This window comes from Canis lupus, chromosome 20 (genome assembly GCF_011100685.1).
Source record: "Canis lupus familiaris isolate Mischka breed German Shepherd chromosome 20, alternate assembly UU_Cfam_GSD_1.0, whole genome shotgun sequence".
Lineage (NCBI taxonomy): Eukaryota > Metazoa > Chordata > Mammalia > Carnivora > Canidae > Canis > Canis lupus.
The window spans coordinates 44,301,696-44,316,656 of NC_049241.1; the positions used below are offsets into that span (position 1 = coordinate 44,301,696).

The 14,961-nt window shown below is 48.2% G+C and overlaps 1 protein-coding gene across 1 annotated transcript in view; it reads left to right on the forward strand.

Annotated features, from left to right (window-relative positions):
• Window positions 1-100: 100 nt before the first annotated feature.
• Window positions 101-14,961, forward strand: part of SUGP1 (SURP and G-patch domain containing 1) — a 31,501-nt gene continuing 16,640 nt past the window's right edge. The window contains exons 1-7 of the mRNA XM_038566740.1: window positions 101-335; window positions 2,243-2,417; window positions 6,468-6,568; window positions 8,354-8,554; window positions 10,636-10,759; window positions 11,086-11,186; window positions 12,117-12,240. Coding sequence (XP_038422668.1) covers window positions 302-335; window positions 2,243-2,417; window positions 6,468-6,568; window positions 8,354-8,554; window positions 10,636-10,759; window positions 11,086-11,186; window positions 12,117-12,240 — 860 coding nt within the window. The 5' untranslated portion in view covers window positions 101-301. The remainder of the gene's footprint in view (window positions 336-2,242; window positions 2,418-6,467; window positions 6,569-8,353; window positions 8,555-10,635; window positions 10,760-11,085; window positions 11,187-12,116; window positions 12,241-14,961) is intronic.

Sequence of the window (14,961 nt, forward strand, 5' to 3'; positions counted from 1 at the left end):
GGGCGGGGCTGGGCCCTTCTCACACCTCTCGCGAGAGCTCCTGCATAGAGCATTCTGGAATATGTAGTTCGTCTTTGGAGCGGCTGCGGTTCCGGGGCAGTGTGCGAAAAGTCGATGCCCTTTGGTCCGCGGGACTGAGAACAGAGATTGCCAATAGACTGAGGTTTGTTTTCCTTGGGAAAAAACCCCAGGTATCTACTCAGCGGCGGGACTTGCTTGACCGTCACGGACTACATCTCCCATCAGGGCATGCGTACTATAACAAGGCTTCTCAAGTGGCACGGGAGCATTGTGGGATTGGATGAGTCTCAAGATGGACAACCGGGATGTTGCAGGTAACAGCCCCCGCCTACCCTCAAGCGCCGGTCTGGGTCCGCCGCGCTAAACGTCCCCGTTTCGTTCTCTCGGGTCAGGCTCGACCCACCGGCCCCTCGCCTCAGCCCTTAGGGCGTTCCAAAGCGGCGGCTTTCTGCATCTTCCCCGTCTCCCGAGACCCCAGACTCAGTTGCTGCCCCCACCGCCTGGTTTGCCCGGCATTCCGTAGAGGCCGTCACTGGGTCGGCCCTGCTCTCCCTTTCCGAAATAATCGCCTTCAGGACTGCTTAGAGCTCTGCTCCCTGAAACAGCAGCAACCTTGGACCGTCCAGCTCCCCCCTGTTCGTAGCAGCTGCTGTCTGGCCTGTGTCAGCTTTCTGAAAAAGCTGCTTTTTCTAACTGGTCTAAGACTTTTTTTTTTTTTCGGTGTTTCGAGCCCCACCCCCCACCCCCTTTACCTCAAGCCTTGCCTTTCCCTCTCTCCCAACCCTAGCTCCCCTTCACCCCAGCCTGGGATACATTCACCCATTCAGCAAATACTGTGTGCCAAGCACTATGCTGGGCGCTGGGGATGCAGTGGTAACCCAAAAGGGTCTTGCCTTCCTGAAGGTTACTTTCTACTGGGACGTCAAACAATGCATCAAGAAGAAATATTTGCAGAGACACAGGTATAATGATGTGAGAGCATGGGAGTGGAGGCTGCTGATACTGGGTGGCCAAGGAAGCCCTTTTTGAGCAGAACACATTTGAGATGGGGAGATGCCATCTATGGGAAGGCCTGGAGGGTAGCTTTCCACGCAGAGGGGAGATAGCAAGTGCAAGTCTTTGTGGTGCGATGGGCTTGTCATTCTGAGAATGTCAAGAATGAAGTGGAAGTAAGAAAGGCAAGTCCTTTCCCTGAAAATCAACTTACAGAATTTGGATTTTATTCTGAGTCCCATGGGGAGCCTCTGAGATCTCTTCTCCATCTCTGCACTTAACACCCTCACCCGAAGACACCATCATCTTTTACTTGGAGCCAGCAAGCCTTCTCATTGGTCTCCTTGCTGCTGCCATGCACTCTCCAAATAGTAGTCAGAATGATCTTAAAAATACTGTTGGTCAGGTTAATACTACTCTGTCACTCCCTAGAGCCCTTTAAGTAAAACCTAGATTCCTATCTTAAATCTTTTTTTGTTGTTGTTTAATTTTATTTATTTATGATAGTCACACAGAGAGAGAGAGAGAGAGTTAGAGACATAGGCAGAGGGAGAAGCAGGCTCCATGCACCAGGAGCCCGACGTGGGACCCGATCCCGGGTCTCCAGGATTGCGCCCTGGGCCAAAGGCAGGCGCCAAACTGCTGCGCCACCTAGGGATCCCTAGACTCCTATCTTAAACCTGTACCTCCATTCCTGGAACAGTCCACTCTGGCCACACTGGGTCCTTGCTGGTCCTTGTATATCAGGCTTCTTTTTGCCTTCGGTTTTTGTGACTGCTCCTTATTCTGCCCAGATAGCTCCCAATGTGGCTTTTCAGGAGGCTGGCCCTTTATCTTTTTGGTTTCAGTTTAAATATCTTCTCTTCTAACATTTATTTTCTGGCTGCCTTAGCTGTATAAGGTGCTTCTCTATTATTCTTCTAACCCCTTTTTTTGGTTTCTAGCAAAGAGCTCTTACTACAATTTTCAATTTTGTAGCTACTTTTTGGGTGTAAGTCTATTGCCTTCTTAGCCCAAGGTGAGACCCACATGGGCAGAGACCCCTTCTCTGGTTGAGCAGAGCGCCTAGTACATAGCTACGTAAATGTTCACGGAACAAATGAAGGAATAGATGTTTGAATGTCAGTTGATGCAGGCAGCAGCAACTGGGCTGCTCCTGTAACGGCTGCTGGACATGTTTGTGGAGTAAAGATGATTTCTGATAATGCTTTTTTTTTTTTCTCCTTAGGAAAGGCTAACCGGTGGTTTGGGGTTGCTCCTCCCAAGTCTGGAAAAATGAACATGAACATCCTTCACCAGGAAGAGCTCATTGCTCAGAAGAAACGTGAAATTGAAGCCAAAATGGAGCAGAAAGCCAAGCAGAATCAGGTGGTCATCAGCCCTCAGCCCCCACATCCTGGCGAGTAAGTGCCCCCCTGCAGCTGGATTCAGTCTTAGAGGGTCCCTGGCAGAGGGTTTTGTGTTCAAGAGCAATCAGGGTATTCTTGCGCCTGGCCACAACCTGATGAAGCAGGGAATGACACAGATGCTCTCTTTCAGGAGGCTCAGGGGTAAGACAAATGAGGGGCTTGTGGGAGCTCAGAGGAAGGCCTTCCTGTATTCACGAGTTATTTACTGCTGACCACCTGTGGGCTAGGGGCCAGAAACGTAGCTCAGAACAAAAATCCGGACTCCCATCTCCACCCTTACAGGGCTTACAGTCTACTAACAAAGGGGGTGTCAGTTCTACCCCCAGAGCTGCCAGTGGGTAACATGAGGCAGCATGTTCCTTAGTGCAGCAGCCAGTGTGGGGGCCCAGCAGAGGCTCTACGTTTTCAGAGCCAGCCCATTGAGGAACCAGGGAAAGTCCTATCTAGCAAAAGGCAGGAAGGGAAGAGAGCCCTTGTGTGTCAGGTGGCTCAAGCTGTTTGGATCAAAGGTGTTTCAAAGCCAAGCAGGAGGTAGATCAGGCACAATTTCCTCCTGCCTGTCCTGAGAAATGCTCAGGGCACCCAAGAATTTTGAGCAGGGGTGGTCTGATTAGGATGACAAGATCAAAGAATTTCAGGCTGGAGATTGACAGAGGTGGGCCCCTTCCTCTGGGGTCTAAAGCATGAAATATGTTAAACCCTCTATAAAGCTGTCCCAGCTCCCACCTTTTCTAAGAACCTGTGGCATCTCATTGAGGGCAGGACTTAGGGCTTATTTTTATGGAAACCCGGAGCCTGGGATCTCCGAGGCATTCATGAATGTGGGGACTATATATGGAGTGATCTGTCAGTCACTGTGCTCATGGGCTGTCACCTGAGGGTTATGAAAAGCCTTGCACAAAATGGGAGAGATCTGTAGATGTGCTTCCAAGTATATCTCTTGGAAGCAGCTGGATGCTAGCACCAGGATCAGGCAGCTGAAAGGGAGCATCAGGTGAGTGGGTGCATAATACAGGTAGCTTTGAAAATAAGGTTCTTTTCTTTTCTTTTCTTTTTTTTTTTTAAGATTTTATTTATTTATTCATGAGAGACAGAGAGAGAGAGAGAGAGAGAGAGAGAGGCAGAGATATAGGCAGAGGGAGAGAGAGAAAGAGAGGGGGGGGCAGAGATAGAGGCAGAGGGAGAAGCAGGCTCCATGCAAGGAGCCTGATGTGGGACTTGATCCTGAGTCTCCAGGATCACACCCTGGGCTGAAGGCGGTGCTAAACTGCTAAGCCACCCGGGCTGCCCAAAAATAAGGTTATTTTCTTTTTTTTTTTTTTTTTTTTTTTTTTTTTTTTTTTTTTTTAAGGTTATTTTCTTAACAGTAAAAGCCTAGAACAACAAGTGTTAGAATTTCTTACTGAATAAATGAACATTCAGGTTGCCTCAAGATAACTGTTTTATTATATTCCCTTTGCATGTCTTTGCTTTGTTTAACAAAGTTGTGATAAGTTTCATGTACTATGTCCCCCTCAACTTTTTTTTTTTTTTTAATTTTTATTTATTTATGATAGAGAGAGAGAGAGAGGCAGAGACACAGGCAGAGGGAGAAGCAGGCTCCATGCACCGGGAGCCCAACGTGGGACTTGATCCCGGGTCTCCAGGATCGCGCCCTGGGCCAAAGGCAGGCGCCAAACCGCTGCGCCACCCAGGGATCCCCTCCTCAACTTTTTAAAAGAAAAGCTTTTCCCTGCATTAGAACTCTTTTTTTTTTTCAGTATATACATATTTTATTATTTTTTTAAGTTTTTTAAGTTATTTTTTATTGGTGTTCAATTTGCTGACATATAGAATAACACCCAGTGCTCATCCCATCAAGTGCCCCCCCCCCTCAGTGCCCGTCACCCAGTCACCCCCACCCACCTCCCTTTCTACAACCCCTTGTTCATTTCCCAGTTAGGAGTCTCTTATGTTCTGTCTCCCTTTCTGATATTTCCCACTCATTTTTTCTCCTTTCTCCTTTATTCCCTTTCACTATTTTGTATATTCCCCAAATGAATGAGACCATATAATGTTTGTCCTTCTCCGATTGACTTATTTCACTCAGCATAATACCCTCCAGTTCCTGCATTAGAACTCTTTAGCTCCATCATAGATTTTAAGTTTTATTCTTATTTAGATGTAATTATTATGCCACAAAATTAATTTTTTAAACTGTATAATTTTGTGATTTTTTTTTTTTTGTTATATTCACAGCAGCCATTTGGTATATTCATGCAACCGTCACCACTATCTAGTTCTAGAACATTTGTATCATCCCAAAAGGAAACCCAATACCCATTTGCATTCACTCCCTATTTCCTCCTTCCCCAGCCCCTGGCTGCCCCTAATTTACTGTCTTTGTGGACTAACCTATCCTAGATATTTCATGTAACATTCAGCCTTTTGTATTTGGCGTCTTTTCCTTGACATAATGCTTTGAAGGTTGTTCACTTTTTAGCATGTGCCAGGATTTCATTCCTTTTTTTTTTTTTTTTTTATTTCATTCGTTTTTATGGCGAAATAATATTCTATTGTGTGGATGGACCCCATTTTGTTTGTGTATTCATCAAGCCATTTTTAATGGCTGCATAATATCCTTTACTATCTATTAATGGATGGTTTTCAAGTGGGATTCATTTGCTATCTTGCTGCTGCCCTGAAGCACTTTCTTGTCTTTGGTTATCCTCACCTTCTTTCTGCCCCTCTCGAGGGAGATACTTACAGTTTGAGGACAAGGCCAGGGTTGCCAGAGTCTACACTTACTTAATGCAAAGGCTGGTTATCAGAACCTTCTCTTCGGTATTAAAAAAATATTTTATAGGGGCACCTGGGTGGTATAGTCAGTTGAGCATCCGACTCTTGGTTTTGGCTCAGGTCGTGATCTCAGGTTGTGAGACACTTTCTCCTGCTCCCTCTGCCCCTTTCTGCTGTGTTCACGCATGTACATGTTCTCCTTCTCTCTCTCTAAAAAATAAATCTTAAAAAAAAAAAAAAAACACACAACTTTACATGTATATGGTAGACTTCATGGAAAATAAAGGAGAGGAAAACAAGGCAAAACTAAAATCAGGGCAGCCCAGGTGGCTCAGTGATTTAGCTCTGCCTTCTGCCCAGGGCCTGATCCTGGAGATCCGGGATCGAGTCCCACGTTGGGCTCCCTGCGTGGGGCCTGCTTCTCCCTCTGCCTATGTCTCTGCCTCTCTTTCTCTCTCTCTCATGAATAAATAAATAAAATCTTTAAAAAAAAAACAAAATCAGTTATAGCCTTGCAACCCAGAGACAGTGCTGGTTGCATTTTGATGGGTTTTTCTAACAGTTTAATTCAGATATGTTTTGACATAAATAGGGTCATACTGTAGTTGTTTGGTTTTCTTTGAAGGGAAGATTAAGGGAGGGTAGAGAGCGAGAATTCAAGCAGGCTCCACACTCATTGCACAGCCCCAAGCGGGGCTCAGTCTCACAACCTTGAGATCATAACCTGAGTAGAAAACAAGAGTTGGACACTTAACCACCCCTGTAGTTCTTGTTTTATATCCTGCTTTGTTTTTCATTTAGTGTTGTACTTTATTACTTTATCTCTAAAATTTTAACTACAGGGCTGCTCCATTTGCCCTATGGAAGTCCTGTGTTTATCTTATAAAACTAGTGCTCTTTGTTGACGTTTCCATTTTTAGATCAGTACAACAGATTTTTTTAAAGATTATATTTATTTATTCATGAGAAACACAGAGAGAGAGAGAGAGAGAGAGAGAAAGGCAGATACTGTTTGAACCCGAAAGGTCGATATGCAGGTAACAATAACATCAATATAGACAGTATTTCTTTGATTAGAGCAAAATTATTCCATCTTAATACGAAGGCTGCTCTGTGTGCTCAGTAGTCCCTAGACATCTTTAGGGGAGGGTTTTGGGTTCCACTAAGTGAGAATGCTGGGGTAGATGTGGGTGGGTCAGAGATGGGCAAGGCAGACCGCTGCCCCTCCTCTTACGGCTCACCCTCTGTCCTCTGTCTTGGGTCTAGAATTGCGAATGCACACAACTCTTCTGTTTCCAACAAGTTTGCTAATGATGGCAGCTTCTTGCAGCAGTTTCTGAAGTTACAGAAGGCACAGACCAGTACAGGTGAGTGCTGTTACCTGCTTTCTGAGTTTCCCTCTGCTGAGGCTCACCTTGCTGGCTCTCACCTTTGGAGGTCCCTGGGCATCACAGAAATAGCAGGTCCTGCCTCAGATTCATTCCTATCACCCCACATTCATTGGGATGAATTCTGTTCGTCCTTAGAGTAAGTGCCAGGAGTAGCACATTGACCCAGCCTTCAAGGTGCTTACCTGATAGGAGCAGAGCCAAATAAGCTAGGTTTCAATCCAGGGAGGTAGGGGCATGACTGAACATGCCCTGGATGTTGGGGAATGTCATTGAAAAGATGTCCCTGCTAGTTGACTAGTGAGCTGGACCCTGGCTGGCACTCAGAGGCCTCTGACCGCTTCCCCTGTACTTGAAATGTGGGCTTCCCCTTGTCTTTCCCTCTCCCAGAAGCTATTTCAGGCACATAGCCTTGAGATAATGATGTGGTATTAAGAATATCTGTGTGTATATGTGACCAAACCCACTTAAGATCTCCATACATTTTTACGATTTGGTGGGTAGGCACGGGGATCCATTCATTTTGCTACTGCCCAAAACAAGGCTCATATATAAGTTCCTTTTGTTTGTTACAACTGCTACTTACCAATCTGGAGTGCTCTCTGAGTTACGAGGGCCAGTTTCAGATTATTCTAGGGAAGTTCCCTCAAGGGTTAGAAACCAACACCAGGGATGTGGGACCACAGCGTGGGTTAGAGCAGCAGCTAGGTTTGAGGGATGGGACCCCATCCATAGATAGGAGGGCCACCTGGCCCATAGGAGCCCCATGGGACATGCAGGATGTGAGAATCCCTCACTACAGGGAACCCACACAAATCTATGGTTGTTGCAGTTTACCTGTTTGGTTAATTTTTTAAAAAAATTTGTCTATTTTAGAGCATGTATATGTAGGAGTGGAAGGAAGGGCAGAGGAAGTTAGAATCTTTTTTTTTTTTTTTTAAGATTTTATTTATTCATGAGAGAGAGAGAAGCAGAGACATAGACAGAGGGAGTCCAATGTGGGACTCAATCCCCGGACCTGGAATCATGCCCTGAGTTGAAGCCAGATGCTCAACCACTGAGCCATCTAAGCGTCCCAGAGGAAGATTGACTCTTAAGCAGACTCCCCACTGAGTGGGGAGCATGTAGTAGCAATGGATCTCAAGACTGTGAGATCATGACCTAGCTGATATCAAGAATCAGATGATTAACTGACTAAACTATTCAGGTGCCCCTCAGTCAGCTTACTTTTAATGTAAAAAAGTTGCTGGCAGAACAACTGACCTTCAGTCTTTGTCAGTTTTTCTAGAAAACAGCTAAGAAAGTTAACCTAAGACCAAAGTCACCCACAGAGAGGGAGGAAGGACTGTATCAGCCCTTTACTGCAGGATCTCAGGCCAGGAGCTATGTTGGAAAAGCCCCAATAGGCTGTCTCTAGCTTGCCACTGACAGAGGGAATGGTTGTAAGCCAGGTGTGGGGATTTGGGCCTTATCCAGAAGGGCTAGCACATCCCTGGGCATTGGGCGCAGGTGTTAGGGAGCTGCTGCCTGCAAAGCCGAGCCTTTCTTGTCCAAGCTGGGTGACTATGACAAGTTGTTCTTCTCTGAGCCTTAGTCTCCTCTTCTGTAAAATGAGCATGGCATCCTGAGTTCCCACCCCCTGCCAGTCACCATGCTGGAAGCCAAGGACTCAGCTAGTACTCTCATGGCATATGTGTTAGGTGAGAAGATGGGGAAATGTGCATCACAGACCTTGAGCATGGGTGTCTTTCCTTCCATCCCAAGATGCCCCACCCAGCACACCCAGTGCCCCCACTCGAGTACTCCCTCGCACCGGGAAGAGGCCCCCTCTCATCAGCAGCCCACCAGGCCAGGTGAAGAACTATGTGCATGCCAAGCAGCTGCCTGTGGCCAGCCGCCCAAGTGTCTTCCAGTCTCCTGATGAGGATGAGGAGGAAGACTACGAGCAGTGGCTGGAGATCAAAGGTAGGGTGCGGGAGCTGCCACCTTGCTTTGACCATCTCCCCTCCGGCCCCACATGGGTGGGACCCATGGTCAGTGGGGAAAGTGTGGCTCATGGTAGGCGGCCACCAGCCCTCCAGGCTGAGCCAGTGTGGGACCCACTGGGGGAGGCGGAGGAGTGAAGAAAGGGTATGGGGATCAGTGAAAGGGAAGTATGGAGGGGCTATGGACTTCATCCTGGGAACGGTGGGAACCATCCTCCACCCTTATGGTCTGGTATCCAGCCAGGGCAGGGGCATTCTCAGAGAAGCATTCACTTGTGTCTTTCCTTGTCCCAACATGAGAGGAAGAGCTTCCATGGCTCCCCTGTCTGGGTGCATACTTTCTGAACCCTCTGAGCACCAGAAGCACGTCTTCCCATTGTGACTTATTGTCCCCACTGGTTTGGGCCAGACGTACAGGCCTACAGGTTGGAGGGTATGCTATCCTGTCCAGGGGAAAGATGGTCATTTTTCTTGGAAAGCCAGGCCCTATAGTGTAGGAGGGTGGAGGGTGGTGGTGGCAGCACTCCTACTGTGTCTCACTCCATCCACCTTCAGAACAAGGCCTCAGTGCCTCCTGAACCATGTGGAGGCCTAGGCCACCTCGGCCTCAGACTGGCTGACACAGTCCTATCACCCTGTTGGTGAGGACAGGTTGAAGTAACCATATAGTCCTGCTCTGACAGCCTTCAGACTTACTACTCTCAATGAGGGTGCTGGCTTGTGGCCATGCATCTGAGCAGATCAGTGGGCAACAATGGATCCAGAGAAGGTGCTGTTTCCTGAGGCATTCTGGCGGTTCTGACAGTACTCTACTGGGAAGTGATGCTTTACAAGGGGGAAGCGAATGTCTCAAGGTCATTGAGGCCTGTTGTGCCCTGCTATTGATGTGGCTTCAGAAAAGCACCTGTAAATGACAACCAGGTCAGGGTCATTGCCAGGCACTCAGGAAGAGTGTAAGGCTAGGGGGAAAGGTGGGTACAGAAAGTCCCTGCAACCTCTTGAGGGTCCTCCTCAGGCCACAGGTTCCTGACTTCCCATCCCCCAGCTTCCTGGCAGCCATAGCAACAAGGGGAGTAAGTTTGGCTGCAGGTTTAGTGTCTAGCCCTGTTGCTGAGAGCAATGAACATTTCTAGGTGGTGGCAGGGAGAAATTTCTCCCAAGAGTGCTCATGAAAGGGATCATGAGCTGTAAATTGCCTGGCAGATGCCTCAGGAATAGGCCAGCAATAAAATACAAAAGCAAGTTCCATGCAGATCAAAGGGGAGGCCAATACAAATACAAGAAGAATATTTTTATAGTTCTTATCACTGTAAAGGCCCTGAGGTAATGATTAAGTCTGCTGCAGTGAGTACCCCGGCACCCAGATGGTGGTCTGAAAACACACTTTCTCCCTCATGGAAACCAAGACTTCTTGGAGAAATGGTTGGTTCTAGGTTTGGTCAGGAAGTGTAGGAGATGATTCTGAAGCATCCTATCCCAGCAGATAATGAGGAGGCTGCCAGAGACTCCTGGGATCAGGCATACAGGCCTCAGGAGCCAGCTTGAAGAAGCTCTACCAGCCACAGAGGGGACAATTGAACTTCTGTGATGACATAAATTGCAATGGATCAAAACCTATCTGATACATTCAAAATGGATTGAAACTCAATGTGTTCAAATCAGAGTTTGTAATGATGATGCTTTAAAAAGGAATTTGTCATCTCTGAAGGGTGACAGGAAACCAGTTTGTTAAACTGAACCCCGGTAAATAAAAGAATTAAGCATTTCATTAAAAAGGAGGAGACTGGCTATGTTTTCTGACATCTCCCTCCCCGCCTGGGGATCAACTTGGTCTCTTAGGGGGTCACAAACTTCTCTCCCACACAGTGCATCTCACAAAGACTGTTTAGACTGCCTCCCCTATCGTCACAGTGCTTTGTGCTTGGACCCAGGACAGCCGACAACCTCCCGCATTTCACCCTCTTCTCCCCCACCCCTCTGTCGTTGTGGTCCATAGAAAGAGTGTGCCTGTTGACTGTGGGGTGTGTGAGTTGAACCCCAGTACTGACAGCCTCCTTAAAGTTTCACCCCCAGAGGGAGCCGAGACTCGGAAAGTGATAGAGAAATTGGCCCGCTTTGTGGCAGAAGGAGGCCCCGAGTTAGAAAAAGTAGCTATGGAGAACTACAAGGATAACCCGGCGTTTTCGTAAGTATTTCTGGGAGGGGAAGGCCACCACTTCTTAATGTTCTTGTTACACAGTAGTATGTGCATTCTTGTAAAACCTTACTGGTTACTGAGGCTGGTCGGGGCTGGGTGCTTGCTCGCGCGGGCCAGGCACTGTTCCGAGTTTCCAAGTGCTTTCGAACTCACACCAGAGGTCACAGGGGCTCCGGTATGGTGCAGAGACTTAGTCTTGGGCCTCATCGAGGTGTCTCTGCTCATCAGCTTGCTTTTGTACAACGTTCTTCAGAAGCTACTTGGGTTAGCCCATCCCCACTGTTCACCTTCCTCTGTTTTGTGAAACTCTCCAGGTTTTTGCATGATAAGAATAGCAGAGAATTCCTCTACTATAGAAAGAAGGTGGCTGAGATAAGAAAGGAAGCACAGAAGTTGCAGGGATCCTCTCAGAAAGGTAAGTGGGTGGAGGGGGTGGGACGTTCTTGGGAGGTATGTGGACAACCCATACTTCATGTGGAGACGGGGTTCTGGGAGGCTGTGATACATGGGGTGGTGCCTGTGGCCCAGGTCTGTGCCATCTTAGGCAACTGGGGTCATGCTGGTTGCCCTCCTCATGAGTGGTCTGAGGTGAGGAAGAATGTGAGGGTCAAGGTCAAGGTCATTGTTAAGTTCAAGAGCTCAGCTCTGTGCATGTATAGGGGGCAGAGGGATAGAGTGGTTGCCTATTGGTTCTTGGTCATTTAAGTAAGTATTAATGAACTCCTGCTGCCTGTCTGGCACTGAGGACCTAGAAACAAATGTGCCTGACAGTTGGGGAGGGGAGTAGAGGACAGAAGGGATTAGCTGGTGAGCTCCTCGTGGGATGAGTATCAGGGGAGAGGGAGGTGCTAGCTGGTCTCCAGCCGTCATGAAGTAAAATCCCAGCCAGATTATAGTGGGTGGCAGGGGCATCATTGTTTAGGCCAAACACAGGCCACAGAGGTTAGTATGTTTTGTCTATCTCTTGCCACCCTGTGCCCTCACTGTCTCCCCAGGAGAAGAGGGCCAGGCCCACTTCCCTGTGTGACCTGGATAGGCAATCCCTGGCAGAAAGACTGAGGTGGGGCTCCCATCTCTCCTCTGGCCTGAATCCAGACCTCTTATATTCCGTTCTATGATCTATGGGAGTGGGCAGGGGCAAGGTGCAGGGTGGGGTCAGGGGCTCAAGATATATTGTAATATTGATTTTGGTATTTGATCCCAGTGCAGTAATCTGATTCCCATTTGCCTGTTTTTCTTTGCATTGTTCCTAAAATAAACCCCTCTTGTTGCCCATGGGGTTCTTAGCAGAAATTAGGCTGTTGGGTGTGGTGAGTTGAGCTCAGTACTGACAGCCTGCTTAAAGTTTCACCCCCAGAGGATGAAGAGGCCAAGAACCTTGCAGAAAAGTTAGCCAGGTTCATAGCAGACGGGGGTCCAGAAGTGGAAACCATTGCTCTCCAGAACAATCGCGAGAACCAGGCATTCAGGTAAGAGAGGAACTAAACAGAGAAATGACCCCTCACACACCCTGATCACAGCACCACCATTCCCCACTCCCAGTAGGCTCAACATCCCACAGTTAGAAGGTGGCACGGTTGGGCCTAGGAGCTCTGATCCCTAAGCCCAGGTTGGCCATCCCATGGACAACTACTTGTCAGAGCCCAAATTATCTCTGAGGCAGGCACAAGGGGCCTTGGGGTCTTTTGTTTTCGACATGCCTCACAGAGAAAGTCTCCTGGACTCCTCAGACTCCCTTTGTAACAGCGATGACAGCCCTAGGCTAGGAGAGCCAGGCTCTTGGGCACAGAAACTCACAGAACTGTTGCTCACTTTGCGCATTTGTAGGGTCATAGCTTTCCAATGAGGGAGTGGCAGGAAAGTGGGAATGTGGTACCTTAGGCTCTGTAAAGTGGGGACTCTCAGCCTGTATATAGGTTCCATGGAGGGTGTGGGACAAGCAGACTGGCTTCCCTGCTGTCTCCAGCCTTGGAGCCACATCCCAGCCCCTTCAGGCTGGGTCTGTGTTTACCCGTTCATTCGTTGGGTAGGTTCAGCACCTCCTTTTTGCTGGGGGTGGTTCCATGGGGGCTGGGGGTTGGAGTGGGAGTTGGGCAATCACTGCTGCTGGGTAGGGACCATAGGGGCTTATGAAGTGGATGCCAAATTCAGTGTAGGGGTGATGTACCTTTGAGACTGTTTTGGCCACAAATACACAAGTTCTGACTCAGAAAGTAGGGAAATAGGACATGTATAACAAAAAGTCCAAAAACAAAAACAAAAAAACAAAAAGTCCAGGAGCAACAATCTCGGCTAGTTGATTCAGTGACTCTAGATACTACTGGAGACTCGGGACAAAGGAAGCAAGAGTGAAACAGCAGAGATCAAGTGCCATGCCAATGTGACTAGAGTGTAGGGTGAGCATCAATGTGCAGTGTCCCTGGGCCTTGGATCCAGGGCAGGACCAGGTCCCTGAGGGTGGGTGTTCATGGAGAGCCTTTAGAGAGGGTCTGCATAGAGTGATGGGGTAAGCTCTGCTTCCAAGGTCACTGGCCACAGTCGTGCCGGTGGTCAGACACACCAGGTCAAGGCAGATAGGCAGAGGAGAAACAACTAGAGAGGGGGATGCTGATAGATCCATGGGAACTAGGGGAGGGAGGGCCAAGGCTCAGTGACTCAGTGGACAAGGACAGGAAGAGGGCTACTGAGGTGTTCAGGCATCCGTGCATGTGCGGCCTGGGCAGCCAGGAGCCCTTGTGGGGGCCATGGAGTGTTTGGGTCTGGAGTTCAAGAGAGCAGTCTGCCTGGCCTAGACATCCCCTAAGATACCACATGGTTGTGATATCAGCCGCCACTCCGCACCGCCCAAACCAGAGTTGACGTAATAGTCTACTTTAAGTCACCACACTTTTTTTTAAAACCGATTTACTTAAATAAGTTTATTTAAGGACACTTAGTCTAGCTTCACTCATCATAAGTAGAGCTGACTGTAAAAAATCTATGGCAGGTAAAGTGAGCAAGGTTGTGGATTTCTGTTAGAGTTGTGAGCCCAGACTGCTTTCCTTGGTCAGAGAGGTCCAGGGCCCAGCAGCTCTGGCCAAGCCTTTCCACTGGGGTCAGAACTAAGAGATGTGCTCAGCACAGGCAGCTCTGGTTCCTCTGTGGGGCTTCATTGGATGCCCAGCTCATTGGGTGCTACTGTGATGGAGGCCAGAGGGAAGTAGGAAGGGGTGCCAGGGCAAGGGCAGAGCCTGGGGTGCTTGGTGGGAAAATGGCCAAAGGTTAGTTTAATATCCACATAGAGTCAGGTGTGAGGCCACCTTTTTCACCACCAAATGTAACAGGAGCAGCTCAGGTATTTACCTCTCTTGGCCTTCCCTGCCTCCTGATTCCTCATGTGGGCCAGGCACACCCCAGCAGCTCTGTGTTTCAGGAAACAATCTGTAACAATGGCTTATCTATAAAGAAACTGGAAACACCCGTTCTTTGACCAGTCATCCCACTTCTGAGATGCCATCCCCAGAAATAATGTTATATACAGTCATCTGTAGTCTTGAAAAATGAGTCACAAATTGAATGTCCAGCCTCAGTGGGCTAAATTCTTAATAACTGCATCTCCTCAGTGGAATCGTGGCCATCAGAAGGCATTTAGATGAAGGTTGTAGCAGCAAGCACAGCATCTACAACAAGCCACTCTAACCTGTTAGTCACCTGGGTGAGCCATGTTCATTTCAAAGACCTGTTGCTGGCCTCTTAAGGGGGAGGAAACTGAGGCTTGGAGACCGGTGGGAGGAGGTGCCTTCATCACCACACTCCATGCCATTCTAACAGGAAAGCCTTATGTTGTCAAGTTAAAAAATCTTTAAAATAAAAATACAGAAAATAGAATCAGAACTTTGTTCAGATAAATCTATGCTGAAAAAAAGACTGGAATAAAAGACACCACAGTGTCAACTTTGGTTAACCTGGGACAGGATCACTCCTACCCAAGGGTGTCTTTGCTATAGAATCCTTTGCACTCTTGCCCAGAGCCCATGTGTGATGGCAGCTGTTAATCCCTCCCCCATCACAGACCCATGGGGAGCTCTTGGATGCTGCCTCTTAAGGCAACTTGGAGGAGACCCAGTGCAAACCAGCAGCTAAGACAAGGCTAGGGTCTGTGAGCCTAGAGAAAACCTCCCTATCAGGAGCTGCCCACCTACCTCAGCGGG